Source organism: Scardinius erythrophthalmus, assembly GCF_964197995.2.
Source record: "Scardinius erythrophthalmus genome assembly, chromosome: 20".
Lineage (NCBI taxonomy): Eukaryota > Metazoa > Chordata > Actinopteri > Cypriniformes > Leuciscidae > Scardinius > Scardinius erythrophthalmus.
Genome location: NC_138240.1, coordinates 26,679,440 through 26,703,496, shown reverse-complemented (window position 1 = coordinate 26,703,496; position 24,057 = coordinate 26,679,440). Strand labels below are relative to the sequence as shown.

General features: G+C 42.3%; 1 protein-coding gene across 1 annotated transcript in view; it reads left to right on the top strand.

Annotated features, from left to right (window-relative positions):
• adgra2 (adhesion G protein-coupled receptor A2) overlaps positions 1 to 24,057 on the top strand; it is a 96,327-nt gene that overhangs the window by 29,943 nt on the left and 42,327 nt on the right. The window contains exon 2 of the mRNA XM_081349342.1: positions 7,315 to 7,386. Coding sequence (XP_081205468.1) covers positions 7,315 to 7,386 — 72 coding nt within the window. The remainder of the gene's footprint in view (positions 1 to 7,314; positions 7,387 to 24,057) is intronic.

The following is a 24,057-nucleotide window of genomic DNA, read 5'->3' as shown; positions in this document are numbered from 1 at the left end:
TAGTGGTTTGGAGTAGTCACCCTTAGTAATGACCTGACAAAGGCAAGATGTCATTTTCATTCACTTTGAGCCAAAACACAGAGACTCGCTTTCGGGGCACTTGTGTTGGTTCTGAAATGTCCCCTTTAATTTACTTTAATTAGATGGCAGGCTGTAGTTTAGCTGTGTGTTTGTCCACACATGTGCACATATGCGGGAAGTCATTAGCGTGGTTGCTAGCGTTAGCATTAGTCATACAAAAAACAGCTGTGAAAATCTGTTGATAGGTTTTAGGTAATAGCACAATGTTAAGTAGTTGTGCTTTTTTGTGAACAAAGCACAATCTGGACTGCACGACAAATGTAATAACTACTCCAACACTGAGAGTAATGGCAAGATTGAGTTGAGATCAGTTCACACTCAGTTTTATCTAAGCATCTTCAGCCAAATCATGTCACAGAAGAGCAGATTTTGTAGTTCTGACAAAACATGTAGTAACTGCATTTTGTCTTTGTACAGTATAGTGAGTTTGTTTACATTACACACATGGCAGATGCTTTTATCTAAAGTGACCTATTTGTATTCAAGGTATACATTTTTTATTCCCTACTAATCAAACCCATGACCTTCGCATTGATAATGGAATGGAGGCCAGCTAGTAAGAGCTGTGCGAGTAAACCTCACACCCTTGGCCTAGCGACTAATGCTTTAGCGCCCTATAGTTAACACTCCCGCTTTCCAGTTCGAATCCCGTTCGGAGCGGTGCTAGTAGAACCAGAGGGGTTACATTGGAGCTGTTGCCCGGATTGGAGTGAGGTTTAGAGGTTGAGTGTAACGGAGGCAAGCTAGTATAGCCTGGGTTTCCCCATGCTGCCTTGAGCGCAGCACGATTTTATTCATGCTGCTAGGCAGCCTGGACACCATGGACCAGATTTTCCCCTCAAAAAGGGAACCAATCACAGAACGGGGAGGGAGCAGCAAGACGATGACGACGTCTATGCGACACACCGAAGCAGTTTGTTTATATCTATGGATCCAGCATGGCATCAGACGCGAAGTTACCTTTCGATGCAGCCTTAGATAGTGTTCTAAGTAGTTTAGAACGCAAGTTTATTTCGTCGTCTTCCTCGTTGAATTTCTGTCGCTCTACATACGTCATCTGGTATAATTGAAACGATTGGCTATGAGCTACGTACAGGCACATTCGTAGCGCACAATAAACGGCTCTGGGCATTCGTAAACCACGCCTCAAATAAGAGAAAACGAACATATGGTTCCCAGACCACGTCTCAATGAGACGAGGTCTGACGTTAGCCAGGCTAAAGCTAGTAAGGGCTGTGCGTGTAAAGAGGTGCTCTAGTGACTAATGTTTGAGGCTGTGGTCTATAGGTTCCTTGTTAACGTGCCCGCCTCCCATGCAGGAAACGTCGGTTCGAATCCCGCTTGGATCGGTGCAAGTAGAACCAGAGGGGTTATATTAATGCCATTCTATACTAGATTTTACATAAAAGGTGTGTTTGCACAAAAAAAAAGTGGCTGCCTCGAATGCTTTTTTGGTTAAATCTGCTCATTAACTTTTGTGACAAGGCAGGAAATAAGATGAACCAGCTGCTGGTTTGCAAATGGAAGCAGACACACACTCTTTCTCAACGTATACACACACTCATACTGCAAACACATTCTTAAGTCCTGATTGGTAACACACTTCCTAATGATAAGAGAATATAGAGCCAGTTATGGTCTATTAGGCTGTGACACATTGAGGACCGACGAAAGAGGAACATGAGTCACTAACGCGCACTTTAGAAAGTTCCAGGATTTATATGCAATTATACAATGGATAATTAAAACTCTAAAATCTGATTGGATAAAGCCAGGTGTACACTATGCATGTTTTAAGTCCTTTACGATTGTCAGATTATATGATAATACCCCAATTACATCTTGGGTAAAAGTCAAAGCAGACTGTGCAACATCAACTGTCTTTTGTAAGATATGCATCTGTGATTTTGGTCATGTTTACTGTGTCTTTTACTGTGTTTATTGTTGTCACTCTTTGACAAGCACAAGCCTGAAGTGTATGAAGTGTGATGTGGGCGAGTAAAAGATTTTCTTTATGCTTTATGCAACATATCATGTAGACAGACATACAAGTGTGTATGTTGCAACCCAGGCTCATTGGAAAAGCATGCCAGTGGCAACATTTCTGCAAAATGAAATGACATTGCTTCTTGCACATTTCGCAATACTTTCAAAGTGAATTTCCAATGAATGGAGTTCTTTTTTAATGTGTGTTTACATTGGTTATTGTATGTTACGCAGCAGTTCTGAACTGAAATGTGAGGTGAGTGGTGTTAAAAGATTAAAGCTCTATCGCGCTTGAAAATAACGTACCACCTACACTCAACCCTGTCCCACATTTGTTGAAGCAACTATGTCTTTTTAGCTGCTTCTACAAGTCTTTAAGCTATTTTGTCGAAACTCGTGTTTCACTGGAGTCTCTGAGCAAGTCTGCTATACCAGGAAAGCCACACATATCGAGCTGCATGAGATGCAAATGGCAAAATGTATTAGTTACAAATGATGCACTATCGTAAAAATGATATGAGGCCATACAAATGTATTGTGCAGGGAACTGCCACATGAAAATAAGCCTTTTTAATAATCAATAATATGTGTTCATAATGTTGAGTGAATAATCTGCAGTGATTTGTAAATTTATACTTTTTTTTTTTTTTTTTTAGCAAAAATGTATGTGGAGTAACGTTTTTCCAATGAGACTGTTGGTGTGTTGACTATTTTAAATATTAAAATTGTTGTATTATTTTGCATCAATAAACAGTTGGGCTAATTAACACTGCAGGGCCAACAAAATTTACTTCAGAAAAGTTGATCTATTTTTATTCTAACGTGAAATTAAATGACCCTATTTACATTTTTAAAAGTCAGCATTACATTATTGTGAACAATTAATCTATTCATGTTTCATTTTTTTAAAGATGTTTTTGACCTCGTAATGTTTAATCAAAACACTGGACCTTCTCTCTAGTGACATTTGAAGGACTTAAAGTTCACTTAAACCTCACTCCTGCTGATCTGTCACTACTTACATTTCATTGCAACTTTAACTTACATTCCTGGTCCAGTCCATGCTGCTCCAAAAATAAAATAAATGTTTGTCTTTGCAATCTTTGATCAAAACATAAAAGTCAGATTTCCTGTGAAATTATTTTCCTTTTCCGCTGACGTCTCTTTGGCCTATTTTTTTCATGTAGACTTGAAAATAAATTATGGTCCCTTTTATCAGGTCACTTCATGGTTTAACAGACAGGGCTTAGATTAAGCCAGCTTTAGGCCTTAGTTCAATTCGGACATTTAAGTAGCTTTTATAAACGTGCCTTAGAAAAAAACATTACTGGTGTGCATCTTGAGACAAAACATTGTACTGACATGATACTGTATGTCAGTGCAAGTTGCTTTCAGTTAAAACAGTTTAAACACATTTAAGTCTGGGACTAGCTTAAGCCTTGACTGTGAAACCGGGGGTATATTTATTATTTAAATTAATCTCGCTGTTATTTGAATCCCGGTTTTACAAAGTCTTCTTAGACTTTTGGACCCAATTTGATCTTGAAAAAGTCAATTCGCATGTTATTTGTCACCTGATAAATTATTGAACGTTACTGTTTTTATCATGTTGCAGTGGCTGCTGTATAAAAACTTGACGTAACGACCCGTAAACTGTGGGAAAATAACTGTAATGTGTATGGCCTCTTTGATGTATTGCTTCCATATGTGATTTAAGGACAGACAGAAATAGATCTGACATATATAACACGCACAACGGCGGGATCAGTATACTTGCATTTGTTTGTTTTTGTTTGTCCATGTCAGCCACAAACCTAATCCAAACCGGTTTTACTCGTGAGCTTTATCCATACCAGCATCCAAACGTCTCTCTCTCCTCCTCTTCTCTTTCCTCTCTTCCTTCTGATAAGACTCTCTCTGGTCTCAGGCCCATTAGCCAATGGCGAAAGGGATAATTGTCATGGAAAAGAGCTGGGCGCGCGTTTGATGTGGACCTCGACTTCCTTTTGATGTAAAAATGTATCCACTGTGATTATCAAGATTATGGCTTCCTCCCCTCCTCTTCCTCATTCCCTCGCCCTTTCCATCCCTCCATTAAGCCGTGAAGATTAATTGGAAACAGCCCGGTCTGATGGCTGAAGTTGATGCCGTTGTCTTCATAGCTGTCGGGTCGCTTAAATCGTGTTTGGGCAGCATCCTTTCCCAGACGCTCTTCCTCTCTGTTGGTGAAACACTGTCTTTATATACAGAGTACTTATTACATATTATTATAGTCAGTGTTTCTTCAACAATGGTCACATTTCCTTTGTGCACCTATGAAATAAAATCTCTTAAAAACACAATCTGATTTATACTACCATTTAAGGGCTTGGGGTCAGTCCGATTTTTTTGTTAAAGAAACGAAAACTTTTATTCAGCAAGTATGCATGAAATTGATCAAAATTGACAGTAAAGACATTTATAATGTTACAAAATATATTCATTTCAAATAAATGCTGTTCTTTTGAATTTTCTATTAATAAAAGAGTTGTATATGTACTGTATGGATCTACATACCTAATGTAGTCTGGCTTGTATTTTCTTTTTCGAGAATGAGGGGATTTCGCAAAGATTCGGTCAACGAACCTTCCTCTGGCTTGCAAGACATGCAAAAGTATCAGCAAATTTAATAGTATATTAAGAGCATTTACAGCTGAAAATAATGACAAAGGCCACACTTCCAAGTACGCAGCCAATTTAGAATTCAATGAGAAAAAAAAAAGTAAAAAAAAAAAAAAAAAACATAAACAGGAACATAATTCTACACCCAAGTGAACAATAATACTAATTTAAAGTTTAAACAAAAATATAAATAGATCTACATTACAAAAAAAAAAAAAAAAAAAACATTAAAGGGGTCATGAACTGCATTTTTTAAAAATTGTATAATATTCTCTGAGGTCCACTTATAATGTTATCAAGACTCAGTTTTGATAGTCGTGTTGTGTTGTAATGTCTTGCTTCTGATAAAACAGATGTCGCTCACTGAATCTTCAATTCAGGATAACAGCGAATAACTTAGATCAGAACAACAAAAGCAGCGTTCTCTATGTGCTTTCTTCAGTATCTGATAAACCCCCATAAATGCCGAAACAAAAGCTAATTGCAACTATCACAACTATTCAGTCTGACTGCGGCGCTACAGTATAAATACTCAGTACATATCAAATGATCTGTATCAGACAAAGCAATAGTGACACATGGTAAAACACTGTTACACTTTTGTGTTGTGACATTACTGTCAGATCCAATGTAGTCGTCACTGCATCATCTTTTATTTTCAGTCTCTCTGAAAAGCCTGCGTCTAACTGTGTCTGGTTTAAAAACCGCAGTAAAATTAATCAAACAAATGAACGGACGCGATCTTGACTAGACCTTCAGTAAATATAAAGTTCATCCACGCTTTCTTAATGCTAGGATCACAAAAATGGCAATGCAAAGGCTGTGTTTTTCTTCAACTTGGCACTGCAAAACGTCTTGTAATCCACAGAGGCATCTCTATAATTTTGTTGCTTTAGTAATCCTGTGTACTTGCATCTCTTTCGTATTTACTACATGACGTGTGAATCAGTGGGCGGGGCTTAAGAGACAATGATGTAGAAGTAGGCATTGATTTTCTTCTGCATAAGCGGTGTTTCGTCTCACTATGACGTAATAACGTGACAAAATACGAAACGAGACGTTTTCTGAGCCTTGGCATCAATAAAAGCTGCTTTTGGACAAACTAGGAAGTTTTGAGATCTGAAACTTATTATTATATGTGACCCTGGACCACAAAACCAGTCACATGGGTCAATTTTTTGAAATTGAGATTTATTGATCATCTGAAAGCTGAATAAATAAGCTTTCAATTCAAGTATGGTTTGTTAGGATAGGACAATATTTGGCTGAGATACAACTATTTGAAATCTGGACTCTGAGGGTGCAAAAAAATCTAAACATTGAGAAAATCACCTTTAAAGTTGTCTATTTATGTTCGCGATTGTGCTGCATCCACTCACAAAAATATATTTTTTATATATTTACGGTAGGAAATTTGCTAAATATCTTCATGGAACATGATCTTTACTTAATATCCTAAGGATTTTTGGCATAAAAGAAAAATCGATAATTTTGACCCATACAATGTGTTGTTGGCTATTGGCACAAATATACCAGTGCGACTTATGACTGGTTTTGTGATCCAGTGTCACATATAGTACAATGACCTTTTATATCTCAAAAGATCAAGGACATGTTTTTTCTCAATTCATGACCTCTATAAATCAATAATAAATAAAAAAAGAAAAGAAGAGCAAGAAAAATAAAGGATATCTCCCCTTATTTCTTACATGTTTGTTTCTGTTTGATGGAAATTAAAGTGTAACATTGAAACACAGCTTAGTTTTACAGTCACACCATTTATTTGTGTATATACCAGAATCGAATGCTGACGTCATGGGGTTTGAAGCAAACAAAGAATATATGTGTGAAAGTTGTCGAGAATATTTGTCTGAAGTGTAAAGCATAAACAGATCCACATTACAAAAAATATATACCAAGTTCTGTCATGAAACGCAAACTGGTGAAAATTACATTAACTACATGGCACAAGCTGATTGGTTCCTGTTACATCTGCAGCCAATTAGCGGCTCCTCAACATTTAAATAGTTGGTCAGTGTTTGCTTCAGCAGTTTGCGGCACCCTTTCAGAGTTCCTTTGAAGCCCTCCACCTTCCCCAGCTCCACCTGTATAGATCTGCTATGGTAAATTCCATACAGTATATGCTATTTGTGCAGCAGCAGTAGGTCTTACAGTACATGCTCACAGCAGCGTGTCTGTGTATGTACTGGCAGTAGCAAGTCTGCAATTCTACATTCTTTCTTAGGTGTATAAATACCAGAATCTAAAGCTGCAGTCGTCGGGTTTGAAGGCAGCAAATGAAGAATATTTGTGAGAGTTGGTGAGCGTATTTGTCTGAGGTGCCTAGCCATATAAGCACGTTTGTGTCAGGGTGTTTACTGTTATGCGTGTTTGTGTTGGACATGCGCTTGTGTGTTTTGGTTCTGCATGCGTGTTGGCAAGGCGTGTGTATGACAGTGTGTGAGTGAGGCCTGTTTTCATTGGATGCATGGATGGATTCTATTTTACATCGCTGTCTGTGAATGTGTGATTAGTGACTGTCATCACAATGACTCATTTCATCTCTCCTTTTGCATTTCTTCACAGAAATCTGAGCAACAATCGTATCCGTGTCCTGAAAAATGGCTCCTTCACCGGCTTGTACTCCCTCGAGAAGCTGTAAGTAAATCTCTTTCTCGCCATCATCTTCATCACCATTGCGAGGCTTAGTGGTGTTTTTGATGTGTGCCGTCTATCTAGGGAAGGGCATTTTGAGTCATTTTAGAGCCAAGTGCTAAAACATTCAAATGAGTAGCCAGTTACTCAACAAGCATTGACCGGCAGCATTTTTGGTCATTTTCACAAAAGTTTCATGACCCCCAGAATTTTTTGTTTTATGGATAATATTTGAATATGCAACATATCAAAAGAAAGAACAGACACTGATTGAACATGTTCATCTGCTTACATAAGCTATCACTTGTTTCTGATTATTTTCGTCTGTGTTTTGATCAGGAGATTTAGTCGTCTTTCAGAAGATGCGTAATAGCGCCCCCTATACGTATAACATTGAAAACAATGTCAATGGCGGGGAAGCGTAGTCTCACAAATAACGGACATTTCCATCAGTGGCGGGGAAAGAGTTAAATTCAATGAACAACAAGTCCAAATTATTATGATAACAGCATTTTACTTTAATTTGAACCAGAATGTTCCTTTAATTTTCATATTGAATATTGAAGTCAACGCTGCCAGAGATCTGTTTGCTGCTATCTGTGAGTGTGATGATACAGTAGGGAGGAACGGTCAGTACGCGTGATTATCACAGAACTCTAGAGGAAAGAGTCTCATTACACCTCCATGTATCACTCTGTGAAAAACTGCTCAGTCTGGAGAGATAATAGAAGAGGAGGAGAGGAGGCTGCCAGGGATTGAAGGAGGAAGAAATATGTTCTGTTGCTGACCGACCTGAAGTATTGTTGCATGATACTGACAGCTAGGCTATATTATTTTCGAATAAAATGGTCTTGTAGCTCTTTATGGGCCGGTTCACACAGAACGCATTTTTGCTGTCAGTGGAATGATTAAAAAAAAAAGCACACTGTCTAGAGACACGTTTTTTTTTAGAAGTTTAACTTCGTTTTTAGAATGCGCGAGACCCTGAAAAAGTCGTGAAGGCAAACATGTAAAGAGGTCCATGTAGCTCATGACATTGAGAAACAATGGAAAAGTAGCGAAGTGGAATGAAAAAATGCATTCTGGGAGAAGCCTGCATATATAAAAATGGTGACAATGGCTAAAACAACAATACTATAATATTATTTGTAGTGGACTAAAACGTGTTATCTAATTCTCAATTTTTTTTTTTTTTTTGTGAATGTGTGTATGAGGTCATTTGTGTGTGCACGTGCGTGTGCTCGTGTTCATGTGTGCACGTGTGCAGTGATTAGCCATGTGTGTGTAAGACAGGGCTGCTCTCTGTATGTAGGTGTTTTGTTTGGGGTAAAATTATCTGATTTGCTTGTTTTTGCAAGTGCAGACAAGACCCCCGGGGAGCTGCGGAGGTCAAAGGTCAGAGAAACTGGAGCCGTGCCCGCAAACAGGCACTCGTACCTGGGATTGTAGTTAAACTGGGTCAGGATGGGGGTAGGGGTGTTTTAGTAAAACTACGGATGTTATACCTCTGTTAGTAAAACATAATTTCCTTTTGCTTTAAATAGGAAATCTTCAAAGAAACCAATTGTATTCTGCATTTTTGGAGCCACATTTTTGGAGTCTTTCCTTGTTTCCCATGCTGATATGCATAATATAATGCAGTTTTATTAAAGCTCTAATACATCAGGATTTTTGCTGCATCATTGGTTAGATAATTAGATGTTATCATTAGATGTTGATTATTAAACCAAATGCTTTGTTCAGTATACACAATATTTTTGTCTTTTACGATTGTCACTGTCAGATATGCGTCTTTCTGTCAGTTATTGTTCATTATGACATTATACAACATAAAACGAAGCCAATTGTCATTTACGAATCACTGCGACTTGGCTTAACAGTTTTTCTGAGGATTAAGATTATATTAACCATATGACAATTCTGTACCATTACAGTACACTGAAAAATAAATTGCTGCCTTAAATTTTCAAGTGCAATCAACTTGGATATTTAAGTAATTTCAACTTAAATCACATTAAACTGACTTAAAACATGAGTTGAATCTTGTATAACATAAAAAAGTTGCGTAACTTATTTTGATGAATTAAAGCAATGTAAAAACATATGTAATCATAAATTATTGATCATATAATTTTTAAGTATAATCAGTGTAATGCAATTTCCTCACTGGCAATTTTAGTTATATTAATTATTTTATTTGGAAATATTTATACTAGTATACAATAATACAATATAGTATGCTAATATACTGTGTAATATACTATATTTATGTGCAAATGCACACCATGTTATTTGGAAAAGGCAAGAAAAGGAGTTTGAAAAGGCTCAAAGTCAGGATGAAATAGGATTTTATGAACAATTTTAAATGATAAATTATGATGATTCACTTATTTCGAGTTTTAGAGTAGGAATTTAAGGATGCTTTTAAGAATAAAACAGTTACACTTTATTTTAAGGTGTCCTTGTTACAGTATAATTATACATTTAAGTACTGAGTAATATTTATTAACAACATGTACTTACTAGAATAGGGTTTGATTTAGGGTTAGTTGCATGTAATTATAAATAATGAACTGTTACATTAGGTACATGTAACATATGTAACAAGGACACTGTAAAATAAAGTGTGACCAAAACTACTTGGCATACTATAGAGTAAAAGTGAGAAAGGAATAGGCATATGCATACCATGTACTTATACTATTTGTATCCGCAAAACTGGAAACACATTTCTTATGCAGTTGGTCTGTAATAAAAACATAACAAAAATAGTATGGCATGGTACGTTAAGAAAACGATGTTGCTTTACAGCTCTTTGGGGCTTCTTTTTTAGGAAGCCCAGTTATATATCCTTGGCTACTATAATTCTAATGCTGCAGTCCATTCAAAGTCATATGTGAGATGCTTTCCTAGTAGATATCACAGGCTTCCTTTTATAAAGACATCCCATTGCCAGACATTCTTAGGATGTTGTATAAAGAAACAAATTGCAATGCGAGCATTTGCTTTGCAGGTGCTTGATCGTCAACAAAGATGTCTCCTAGCAACCAAATTGCAGAGTACAAATGATTGTATGCAGTACTAGCGTTTGTTCTGCAGATGTATGACTATGAACAGAATAGTTAATTAACTGGGTTTTACACACCTGTGACTTGTCTCAGCAAACAGACATCATTATCATCATGTAACGCAAGAGCTTTGACCCATGTTTGTGTGACATCATACATCTACATCCTCATTTCTGAATGAGAAAACTGAACTGGTTTCAAATCTGATTTCCAGACAGAAAGTTCTGACTTTTAGAGTTGATTGGAATGCAGCATGACAACCAAGTAACAAAAGATAACTAAAATAAATATACTATATCATGTCATACAATCACTTGTGAAAAAGAAGAGCATTTAATAGAATTGAATGTGCACTTGTAGTGTTCTTAAAATCTTAAAAATATATTACTAATGAAATAAAAGGCCACTTAAGTATACTTAAAGAGTACACTTTCATGACTGTTTCTTAACTGTAAGACACTTTGTAATAATGTCAAATAAAAAGTTTTACTTTAAAGTGCATTTCAAATTATTTTGTTACAAAAAAGTACACTTATTTTGATGTGTTGGCTAACATACTAAAGCATAAAGTACTCAATTATACTTTTAAGTGTAGAGTGGTATTGTATATTACATTTAATATATTTTGAATGTACTGAATTACATCTTCATTATTACAAATGTGTAATTACAAATACATGACAAACAAGTTTCAATAGAAATTATGTAAGGGTTAATGCCCGACGAGGTGTCCATTATCAGGTTTTAATGGACGACGGCGAAGTCCATTAAAACCTGACAATGGACACCTCGAAGGGCATTAACCCGCTTATACCATGGTTACTTACGAAAGAAAGAAATATTTAATCAATTAATAATACTTTAATGTGTTTTAGAGTAAAAATCGTGAGGGTTTTTATTTATTAAGTCGAGCGCACTATTTAATATCTCCCGTATACAGGCGTTGCCAAGCAACGTGGCCACAGCGACCCGACCGCAGCAGTTGATCAGTGAGTTTGAGCCAGCGCAATCATTTAGAACTGTCATCAGGCAAATTGACGGGACGCCTTTCCTAGGTGTACATTATCACTTTTTAACGGACACCCTGCAGCCAATCAGAATCGAGTATTCACCCAGACCATGGTATAAATTAAAGTATATTTCAGTTTACCATAAATGTTTGTCAGTACATTCGTCAGTACACGTTAACCACATTTCAAGGACAATATAAGTAATTTTAAAATCACACTTAAATATGTACTTAAATCCCACTTAAGTTGTCCAAAAAATCACTTTAAAGTGCAGCTAATTGGATTTAATTCAAATCAAATAAGTTTTCATTTAATTGCAATTATCTATATTAACTAAGTGTCTGAAAACATTGCATTCTAGCAGTTACTTTAAAAATGTACTCAAATTACAAATTACTTCATAAAAAACTATTCAGTAACGTTATACAAGCACCACAATGTGAAAGCAATGTAATCTGATTACTTTTGGATTCCTTCAAGGGCATATATGTAAATAAAGTCAAGAAAAAAACAATATGTAGGAGAATAATTGCGCGTGCACCAGAGGTGTCTCACGTCATGACTGGCAACAGAATTTGAGATGTGATTGAATGTCAAACATGTTAATATTTCCATCATTATGTTGGTAAACCTTATTATCAGAATAATTTCTGTTAAGCTTGTGTATATTTTTAGAAAGATATTAAGATATTAAGCAATAATGTAAGTTTTTTTTTTCTTGGTGTTTTATATAATGACCATTACGTGGCCATGATTGGTTTTCCCTGAAGAGATATACCTTGTTGTCGTAAATAAAAGTAAAAGAGTGACACGTTTGTTGTGTTTTCCCGTGAAATGAGAGTTCCATGACTATTTTAAAATCAACACATTAATGACTTATCTCTCATCGACCCGCGACCCACCCGCATTTAATTGGAATGTTATTTCTTTATTACTTGGCCCACCCAACCAATCCGCAAATTATCCACAGTCTCCATGGATATAACCACGATCCGCACATCACTACTGTCAATATAGCGTTATGTCAAAATAATTAATTTAGTTTTAAGTGAAACAATTCTAATCCTGATAGTATTCCCATTTTTTTTACAAAATGTAACTGTAATCTGATTACTTTTTTTATTTATGTAGCTGTAACGGATTACAGTTACCAGATTTTTGTATCCTGATTACGTAACGCCGTTACATGTATTCCTTTACTCCCCAACCCTGGCCCACACATAATATTTCCTAAATGTATAATCTTTTTGTAAGAAGTCTTTTTAAAATGATGCTAAAGTATACTTCTTTTTCACAAGGTAAATGTTAAAACACTGATAAATCAGTTTTAATAGATCAGATAAATTTAGTTTTCTCATGAGAACATGATTACAGTTGATTGTATACTTCGTAAAAAAGTTTTCCTGCCCTGGGCCTCAACTTCCTGAGAAGTGACAGGTCTGCTGGATCTGTTCTCATCCCATTGTTACGCAGTTTATTCTTGTTTTAATACAACGGCTTGGTGTGTGTGTGTGTGTGTGTGTGTGTGTGTGTGTGTGCAAACGTATATCTCTGTTCATTGTTTCCAGCTTGTACTGTATGTGTGTAGTGTAACATGCTGCCGGGAGCTTCTCTTATCTGTGCGGTCTGTAGACCAGTCATCCCAGGACTGGATGATCTTACTGCTCTCTCTACTAACCCAAAACTGCTGATATCATATTCATGTTTAGGAGTGTTGTTATATTAAATATCAATAACAGATCTGACTACTGACACATTCACTGCAACTTTTCACTTTTTCCTCTCTCGCAATTCAAAGGGTGTGTTTATCAGCAAAGCTGTATTTCACTGAAGTGATGTCAAAGCATTCTTTATCATGACACATATGTTATCAATATGACGCGAAAAAAACTGCAGCACTTTGTCTTTTTGTCTGGCTGTGTTTTCCTCAACCCATGTGTTGTGTGCTATGCATCCTATTATGGAAATTTCTCTCAAACTGTTCTGGCATTGCTTCAAGGCTCTAAATATTCTCTAAACAGCCATCTCTACCTCTGTCTTTTTCTTTCTCTTTGTATACTATATATATATATATATATATATATATATATATATATATATATATATATATATATATATAGTGTATGTATGTATATGTGTGTATGTATGTATGTATGTGTGTATACTCTTAAGACGTGTTTCTGTAAAATCATACATAACAGAGAGAAATATGGGAAAAGAAACCAGATTGTTTAATTTAATTCAGTGTCAAACTCATTTTAGGTCACAGGCCAGATTTTATTTGTTAAAACCTTGGTGTACTTATGGACAGCATTTGCACAATACATGGTCCTCTCAAGCTTATAAAGTCCTGAATCAGCTGTTTTAATAACTTATATTGGGGTAAAACAACAGGGAAGCACAATGTATTTTGTTCATTTTGTTCAAATAGTTCAGTCATGAAACGTACTCGGTTACTAACGTAACCTCGGTTCTCTCTAGAAGAGGGAACGAGTACTGCGTTTTATCAAAACGCTACGGGAAAAGTCTCTTTTCACGAAACACTGAAGCAAAAAATTATCCTTTAATTTTCATATATGTAAAACGCGTTGCGGCAGCAGCAGACAGCTATGGCGAGACGGCTTGCTCGCTCATTGGCTGCTCTGCGGCAACTGCTTAAGCCTATCGAGCGAGGCCTGAGATGACATCAGGCCAATGAGGGCGCTTCGCGCCCTCCTCGCCACTTCCCGCCGAAACGGGCGTGGCTTACCTCTATAAAAGGAGCTCGAGAAGGCTGACTCACTTGATTTTGATTGCCGAAGCGAACCAGAGTGAACCGTACGCACGGCAGAGAACGCAGTACTCGTTCCCTCTTCTAGAGAGAACCGAGGTTACGTTAGTAACCGAGTACGTTCTCTTACGAGAGTCCTCTCGTACTGCGTTTTATCAAAACGCTACGGGAACCCCTTGCAAAACGCCGTGCGTGCTGGGATAAAAACACTGATCACCGGAAGCTATTTCAGGCATACAGTGCATAATCACCAGATTGACTCACACAGAGTCAGGGAATAAGGGTGGGAGCCTTAATTCCCTAAATTGTAGCGTCGTAGAATAGACATGTCCACAGACGCAAGTATAATCATCACATAGACAGGGTAGGGAACCTGAACTAATGTGGAAATGTGGGTCTTACACAGTTCTGCCCAAGATAGTCGGTAGCGCATAGCGCGTGAGTTTCAGCGGTCTGACTAGACGGCTGAACGGATTACACCGACAAAAGCTTAGCCTGCAAGGCGGGAACCTCTAGGTTATAAAACCTGATAAATGTAGACGGCGAGGCCCAGCCTGCCGCCGTACATATATCCTGTAGGGAAATCCCGCTGGACCAAGCCCACGAAGAAGCAACGCTTCTCGTGGAGTGCGCTCTGACTCCCAACGGGCATGGAATGCCCTTGGCAGTATAAGCCAGCGCTATGGCGTCAACTATCCATCTGGATAGACTTTGTTTCGAAACAGCCATTCCTTTGGAACGTCCACTGAACGAGACAAAGAGCTGCTCTGTCTGTCTGAAGACAGCAGAGCGGGACATATAAGCTCTTAAAGCCCTAACAGGGCAAAGAAAACTCGAGTCCCCTTCCTCACTTGATGCCGGCAGGGCAGCCAGGGAAATGACCTGAGCCCGAAAAGGCGTGTTGAGGGATTTCGGCACATAGCCGTGCTTAGGTTTGAGTATGACTTTAGAGTCATTAGGACCAAACTCCAAGCACGCCGGGCTCACAGAGAGCGCGTGCAGGTCGCCTATGCGCTTCACTGAAGCGAGAGCCATCAAAAACACTGTTTTGAAAGACAAATGTTTGAGGCTAATAGACTGGATAGGCTCGAAAGGGGCATCTTTCATGGCCGCCAGGACCGTAGAAAGGTCCCACAAAGGAACTGAAGGAGGTCTAGGCGGATTCAGTCTCCTAGCTCCCCTGAGGAAGCGGATGACTAAATCATTCCTTCCCAGCGACTGACCCAGCGTTGAACCAAAGAACGCTGAAATAGCCGCCACATACACTTTGAGCGTGGAAGGGGATCTGCCCTTATCCAACAGCTCTTGTAGGAAGGAGAGAACCTCCGTTACCTCACACTCGAGGGGTGAAATGCTCCGAGCTGTACACCAGCCGGAGAAAACCGACCACTTCGAAGCATAAAGCCGCCGTGTCGACGGCGCTCTAGCCTGAGTGATGGTATTCACGACTCCCTCTGTGAGACCAACGGGTATCCGTTGAGCACCCACACATGAAGGGACCACAGTTCCGGGTGTGGGTGCCAAATCGAGCCCCCGGCCTGCGAGAGGAGATCTCTCCTCAACGGCAGTGGTCATGGATCGATATCTGTCAACTGCATAAGAACTGGGAACCATATCTGGTTCTCCCAGAACGGAGCTACAAGCAGGACTGGGCATTTCGTTTCCCTGACCCGTTCCAGCACCTGTGGCAGGAGGGAGACGGGGGGAAAAGCGTATAACGGGCAGCGCGGCCACCTTCGGGACAGCGCGCTGTCGGTTTTTGAAAAGAATGCGGGGCAGTGCGCGTTTTCGCGGGACGCGAAAAGGTCCACCTCCGCTCTGCCGAATCTCTCCCACAACAGCCGGACTGTTTGTGGGTGTAGAGACCATTCGCCCGGGGGAACATTGTTCCTGGACAGTCTGTCTGGGCCCACATTCTGAAGCCCAGGTACATGCACTGCTCTCAGCGAGCGTAAGTTGTGCTGAGCCCATAATAGGAGGCGTTTCGCCAGCCTGTACAGGGATATGGATTTCAGACCGCCCTGGCGATTTATGTAGGACACCACAGCCATGTTGTCCGAGCGGACTATGACGTGTTCGTCCTTGATGTGGGGACAAAAACGCGTCATCGCGTTGTGCACTGCCAGCATTTCTAGGCAGTTTATGTGTTGGAGCTTTTCTCGTTCCGACCACAGGCCGAAGAACGGTCTGCCCTCGAGCAGAGCTCCCCATCCCGAGGTGGATGCGTCTGTAGACACCATCCTCACTCTCGAGGAAGTCCCCAGGCTTACACCTGATTGGTACCAGTCGTCCGCCGTCCAAGGCGTCAGGGCTGAAACACAGCTCTGATCGACCTTGAGGCGTAATCGACCGGTCGCCCACGCTCTGCGCGGTACCCGCGCTTTCAACCAGAACTGCAGCGGGCGCATGCGGAGCAGGCCCAGCCGGAGAACTGACGATGCTGAGGCCATGAGACCCAGCATCTTTTGAAACTTCCTGAGCGGGGTGACAGCGCCGCGGCGGAAAGACCTCGCCGCGCGCTGAATGGCCAGCACGCGCTGTGGTGACAGCCGCGCTGTCATAGACTGTGAGTCCAGAACGACACCCAGAAACGAAATCGTTTGACTGGGGTTCAATGAACTCTTCGTCCAGTTGACTGTGATACCAAGATCCTCGAGGTGATCGAGTAAAATGGTTCTGTGCTCCACGAGCTGTGATCGTGATTGAGCTAGGATCAGCCAGTCGTCCAAATAGTTCAGCACTCGCATGCCTCTGAGGAGCGAGCGCTGCGTCCATGCATTTCGTAAATGTACGAGGTGCTAGGGACAAGCCGAATGGCAGGACTGTATACTGGTATGTCTGACCCTCGAAGGCGAATCTCAAGTATCGCCTGTGGTGTGACGCTATCTGTATTTGAAAATACGCGTCCTTCAGATCTATCGACATGAACCAGTCTTCTCGGCGAACGTGCGCGAGAATTTTGCTGGTTGTGAGCATTTTGAAACTGCGTTTCACTAATACTCTGTTCAGCCGTCTTAGATCCAGTATGGGTCTGATACCGCCGTCCTTTTTGGGGACTAGAAAGTATCTGCTGTATAGTCCCCCTTCGCTTAGAGCTGGGGGAACGCGCTCTATCGCCCCTTTGCTTATCAGTTTTGATATTTCGGCTCGAAGTAGGTGAGCTACTTCCAACGAAAACGTAGTTTCGACGCGCGCTGTGAAGCGGGGAGGGCGTCGGCAAAACTGTAGCGAGAAGCCTCTCTTTATAATGCCTAGCACCCAGTCCGAAACCCCTGGGAGCGCTGCCCATGCATCTGCATGGCTGGCTAGGGGCTGGATACGGAGCGCGCTCTGATCGCCGTGCGACAGAGGCGCTTCGGGGGATACAAACATAGGCGTTATGCCTGTGGCATTTGAGGCGGGGCGCGCGCTTAATACAGCGGGCGAGACGCTCATCCTCGACCTTGCTACAGTGCTTAGCTGAGTGAGGGAGGACTGAGAAAGTCTCATAGGACCCATGTGAGCGAGTAGATGTGGGCTGGGAGCGGGCACATTTACTGCTTTGGGCGCGGCGTCTGCCTGAGCAGAGCGCGCGCTCACAGTTCTCGTTTTTACAGAGAGCCTGTGATGTGTTAGACATAGTGTTCGTGGGCACTGGGAAGTGGGCACTCTCACTATGCTGGAAGCGCAATCGACCTGAGTCGATTTTATGTGCGCGGGCCCTAAGTGTAGGGCTGTGCTTACGTGTAGTGATGGGCACTGAGGAGTGGGCATCGAGACTACATTTATAGCACCATCGGCCGTGGCCGGGACACCAGAAAATACACTCTTTCTGAGATTTATCTGGGTAGCCGTGAAAACGGCTTTTGTGTGCAGGCAAGCGGGCAGCAGTGCGGGCTTGCTCTCTGCAGAAAACACTGGAACAGTCGCAAATCTTGGGACTGAAACAGCGGGGCGCTTGGGTGAGAGGCCGGCCGCAACGGGACTCACACACCTGCGCTTTCCTAGGCTTGCTAGGACTTCTTCGGCACTTCAGGCTTTACCACGATCCTCGATCGCGGCCCGCGCGAGGAGGGGCGCCGGGCGCTGGACCGAGAGCGGGGCCTCGAGCTGCGCTGCTGTGGCTGCTGCGATGAGGCGGCCGAAGGCGGGGGCTGAGGCTGAGAGCTCCGCGGGGTCCGTTTGTCACGACCCGCTGCAGAACCGGAGCGCTTCGGCAGGAAGTGCTTGAAGGCTTGAGACGCTTTCTGGGCCTCGGTAAATCTCTCCACGAACTCGGAGAGAGAAGAACCAAAAAGGCCGGTGGAAGACAGCGGGGCATCGAGAAACGCAGTGCGCTCGGAATCGGCCATCTCCGTGAGCGTCAGCCATAAGTGCCTCTCAGCGACAGTGGCGGAAGCCATACAGCGTCCCATGGCTTGTGCGGCGGCTTTAGTAGCTCGGAGCGTGAGATCTGAAGCGCTCCTTAAATCCGCGATGCAGATAGCGTCAGGTCCCATCTCGTCCAGTTTACGGAGGAGATCACCCTGGTAGATCTGCAGCGTAGCCATGGTGTGTAGCGATGACGCGGCCTGCCCAGCGGCGGAGAAGATTCGCGCGAGCAGCGTCGACGTCATGCGGCAGGCTTTAGAAGGCAACACCGGTTTAGCCCGCCGTCCAGCAGAGGGCGGGCAAAGGTGGGTCGCTATCGCCTGTTCCACCGGCGGAAGAGAGAGGTAGCCTCGGTCTCCGGCATTATCCAGAGAGGAAAATGCGGGTGACACAGATGAGCGCGTCCGCGCAGAGAAGGGCGCGTTCCAGGCCTTCGCAACTTCTTCATGTAACTCAGGAAGAAAAGGAGCGGGCTTAGATTCCGGAGAAGTGCGCTCACCAGGGAGGAAGCTACCATCCAGCCGGGTTCGAGAGGGGGGCTCCGGTGCAGACCACTCGAGGCCGAGGCTCGCCGCGGCCAGCGCGAGTACTCGCATGAGCTCCTTCTCAATGTTGGCTCTCGTTGAGGGCTTGCGGGCAGGAGGCGCGAGGTCCTCAAAGCTCGCCCAATCCTCGCTGCCTGAAGCTATCAGAGAGCAGGAATCCTTCTCCCCCGACGCAGCCTCTGAACCGACTTCCTCTGATGAAGCGGCGGCAGACTGCGGGCGCTGAGCATCAGGAAGTGATTCGAGAGAGGCCGGTGAAGCTGGCGGGCGAACCGGCGAGCTTGGTCGGGCTGGAGCGGGTTCCGGGACCCGCTGCGAGCGGCGCTTCTTACGGCGCGGCATCGCGGCGGTGAATGCAGGCTTGGAAAAGGATGCCAGGCGAGTCCTCAGAGTCACCATCGGCAAAAGCTCGCAGTGAGGGCATCCGCCGTCAGCGAGCGCGAGCGCTGCATGGTCCTCACCCAGGCAGGAAACACAGATGACGTGCTTGTCTCCCTCGGTGAGTGGGGCTCGGCACGAGCCGCAGGAAGGCATCTTTAAAAAGACGCAGCTCTTTTAGGGGTGAGTGTTGCAGAAAACACACACACACACACACAGAAAGGCAATGGAATGAAAAGGATATAGGCGTCGGAAAGCGCAGCAGGTACGGCTGTAGAAGGCGGCGTTGGCCAGCGGCTTCGAGGGCTCGTCCCGCTGATGTGCTTGCTTCAACGACGCTGCTTCCGTGATCCAGCGATGCGTGCGCTTCGCTGAAGAGATTAAAATCAAGTGAGTCAGCCTTCTCGAGCTCCTTTTATAGAGGTAAGCCACGCCCGTTTCGGCGGGAAGTGGCGAGGAGGGCGCGAAGCGCCCTCATTGGCCTGATGTCATCTCAGGCCTCGCTCGATAGGCTTAAGCAGTTGCCGCAGAGCAGCCAATGAGCGAGCAAGCCGTCTCGCCATAGCTGTCTGCTGCTGCCGCAACGCGTTTTACATATATGAAAATTAAAGGATAATTTTTTGCTTCAGTGTTTCGTGAAAAGAGACTTTTCCCGTAGCGTTTTGATAAAACGCAGTACGAGAGGACTCTCGTAAGAGAACTCTATAGGGCACAGGCTGATAGGTCCTTTGCATGCAACTGTCAAGCAATCACATCATCGCATGGCACAAGTTTATTGGCCTTTGTTGATCCTGCAGCCAATGAAATAGTCTAGTTCAGTGTTTGCTGTAGGCTAGTCCTGCAGCGCGCTATCAGAGTTCCTCTAAAACCCTCCACCTCCCCCAGCTCCACCTGCCTAGATCTGCTACGGGATTTATGTATGTCTATTTATGCAGCAACAACATATTCTACATGCATATTCTACAGTGTGTCTGTGTATTAGCAGTAGCAAGTCCATACTTGCTCTTTAGCAGCAGCAGCATAGCAGATCTAGTCTGCCAAGACCAAATACATTAACACTGCCATATTCAATTACATGCTAGTTTTCAGAGTTGTCATGATTGAAATGGTTTTAGATTACATATACATGGGAAATTGCTAACTATCAGAAAGGTTTCCATCAAATTTGTATCCATTATGCATCCGGCAGATTAGATTTTGAAGGCAACTTTAATAATTATTATCTTTAATAATTAAGTTGCACATTTGTTATTAGTAAAAATGTGCAACACAAGCATTATTATCATTTTCTATACAGTGAAAATGCATCCTTCTAACTTCTTATTAAGTTTATTTTACTTCTGAAACCATGATACATTTTTTTTTTCAGGATTGTTTAAACAAAGTTTAAAAGAATAGCATTTATATGAAATGGACAGCTTTTGTAAATGTTTTTGTGTATTTTTATGTTGTTGTCACTGTTGCCATGAGTGAATTATTTATTATATTATGTCTGTCACTTTAACTTAGTCCCCCTGTTGTCAATAATCTTATTCCTTAAAACTCATCCTTGATCACCAAAATGACATATTTAAATGTTTTTACTTGAAAAAAAAAAATCCTCCATGCCTTAAAATAGCTTAAATGTAACTCTACACTCTACGAATACATTTAGTATTCACGGTTCTATGAATATGCAAATTAGCCCTGCCTCCACTCACTCACACCAGCTCAGATATCCACTTTGTTACGATCACACGTTGACCTTATTGGTTACAAGGTAGTTTGTGACGTCAGAAACACCAGCGGTTTCAAACTGCGTTTTTTAGACTGTCTTTGGTTCACTGCAGTTTTAAGGAGAAAATACTCAGTAATGGTGTTGACTTATGATTTTTCACATGGTTTGTCTTAAAGCATATTAAAAACACCACATATAAACAACATTAAAAGCTGGATTTTCTGATTTATACTTTTACTAAAAGAATATACATCAGCTCTTCTGAAATGCAGAAATTTAATATAGGATATAAAAGAATACATATTGTTATATACACTAACAATCACAATGTAAAGCTCCTCCCAAGTCTAACCATGACCATAAAGTAAACTGCAAAAACAGGTCATGTGGAACATGTCACAGTTATGACATGCTAGCACAAGACCGACTATGCTTATATATCAGTGCTGCACCTTATACGTAAACTTGAGGGAAAATAAATATGACAGATTTATTGTTGTTGAATCTCCTTTATCAAAATATACCCACTTGACATTCAATCACACATTTCTCAGGTGTGATAGGATTGACGTTCTCTTTGAAGTTATCTCATTCTTAGATATTGTGAAATGAATTTTCTTCAGTATATGCCTCTATAAGGACCGCAGTGTGGTAGTATTACAGTAATGCCAGAGGGCAGAAGGAGAGGCCGGTGTTGGTTCTCTGGTAGCTCCTCACACAGTCCTCCCTTTCATTAAAGCAGACCTCCTCAAAGAAAAGAAGTCCTTCATAGCTCGCCAAACCACCCAATGAGAGCGATGTTTAGCCATGTTTGTTTTATACCCTTATAGAACACAGCGGGCTGCTGTAGGATGTCGTGAAGGCCACATGTTAGCGTGCATGTGTGTAAGTGTGTCTTTGTGTTGCCTTGGCTTTCATTCACATACTCACAAGCACGTTATATGAAAAGAGCAATTTTCACCTGAACCCAGCCAAACCCACGTTTTTTCCCTTGATCTACTAAATTAAATTTTCCACCCAGCGCCGTCCCTTAAAACGGCACACAGCCACGTACACACACACATCCTGTAATGAGGCCGGCCCCTGCTAACGAGCGGCGACCCTAACGACTGTGTGAAAAGATCACAGCGGCCTGTCCAGCACTGATTTGAGCAGAGCTAATGAGAATAATGAGAGAGAGAGAGAATGAAGATTTACAGGCTGATGGAGTGAACAGGATGACAAAAAGTAGAAGCAAAGTGTGGTTTCATATAGAGAATGAGATAAAGACATAGAGATAGACTTTGACCCTGTCACAATGTGAAAGGCTAGAGAGATGGATTGATATATACAGTAGGCTATATGATAAATGGATGGATATATATGATGGATGGATGGAAGGATGGATGGATATAATAAATGGGTGGAAGATGGCTTCGCGGCAGTAATTCACAGTGGCCGCTTCGGATCCAAAACACTGCTTATCTTCGTTTTGTAGCCCGATTTACACGGAATATGGACATAGAAGCAACAGATGATCGTGTGTACCATTGCCAGACACTACTGAGATATAGAAATCACCCGGAAATCAACAAATAGGATGACTTGCTACGGGGACCAGGCCTCCAGTCCTCTGTGTCATTGATGCTGTTGGCCGGGGAAGGGGACGTCAAAAGCAATGCGCGAGAAAGCGGAAGTGTGGCAAGCGGGCAGGAGCCTGTGCTAGGCTAAAAACAAACCCTAGCTGGCCGGCACTCCCAGTTGGAGGATGTTCTTATGACATCTTCAACATCTCTCTGAGCAGGGCCGTTGTTCCAACGTGCTTCACTGCTACCGCTATTATCCCTGTGCCAAAGAAGTCTTCCTTGTCATGCCTCAATGACTACCGTCCTGTGGCACTCACACCCATAATCATGAAGTGCTTAGAGCAGCTCGTCATGAAGCATATCAAGACCCTGCTGCCCCCCTCACTGGACCCGTCTAAAACACTCCACTGATGATGCCATCTCCACCACACTCCACCTGACCCTCATTCACCTGGACAATAAGGACACCTACATTCAAATGGTGTTCAAAGACTTCAACTCAGCATCATCCACTGGATCTTGGACTTTTTGATTGGGAGACCTCAGTCAGTCCAGATCGGGAACAGCACCACCCCACTGAGCACTGGGGCCCCTCAGGGTTGTGTGCTCAGTCCCCTGCGGTTTACCCTGCTGACTCACAACTGTGCAGCAATGTACTGTATAGCACCAGCGATGACACGACCGTGGTGGGTCTCATCAGCAAGAACTATGAGTCAGCATAGGAAGTGCAGAGGCTAAAGGACTGGTGTAAAGCAGACAACCTGTTTCTGAATGTAGCCAAAGCAAAAGAGATGGTTGTTGACCACTCTACACTGTACATCAACGATAGTCAAGAACAACTAATTACTCTGTGTCCACCTTGTGGAGAACCTCACCTGGTCCCTCAACACCAGCCCCTTAACAAAGAAAGCAGCGTCTCTCACCAAGGCCAAGCTCCCACCACCATATCCAGAGCATCCCGAGCAGCTGCATCACTATCTGGTTTGGAAAATGCACCGTCTTGGATCGTAAGACCCTAAAACGGATAGTGAAGACAGCAGAGAAGATCATTGGGGTCTCTCTTCTGTCCGTAATAGACATTTACACCACATGCTGCATCCAAGAAGCCACCGCATGGCTGACCACATCCACTCTTCACCCTCCTGCCATCTGGAAAAAGGTACCGAAGCATTCGGGCCCTCACATCCAGACTGTGTAACAGTTTATTCCCACAAGCCATTCAACACCTCAATAGAAAAGGTCTGGACTGACACACACTTAATGACCACCCA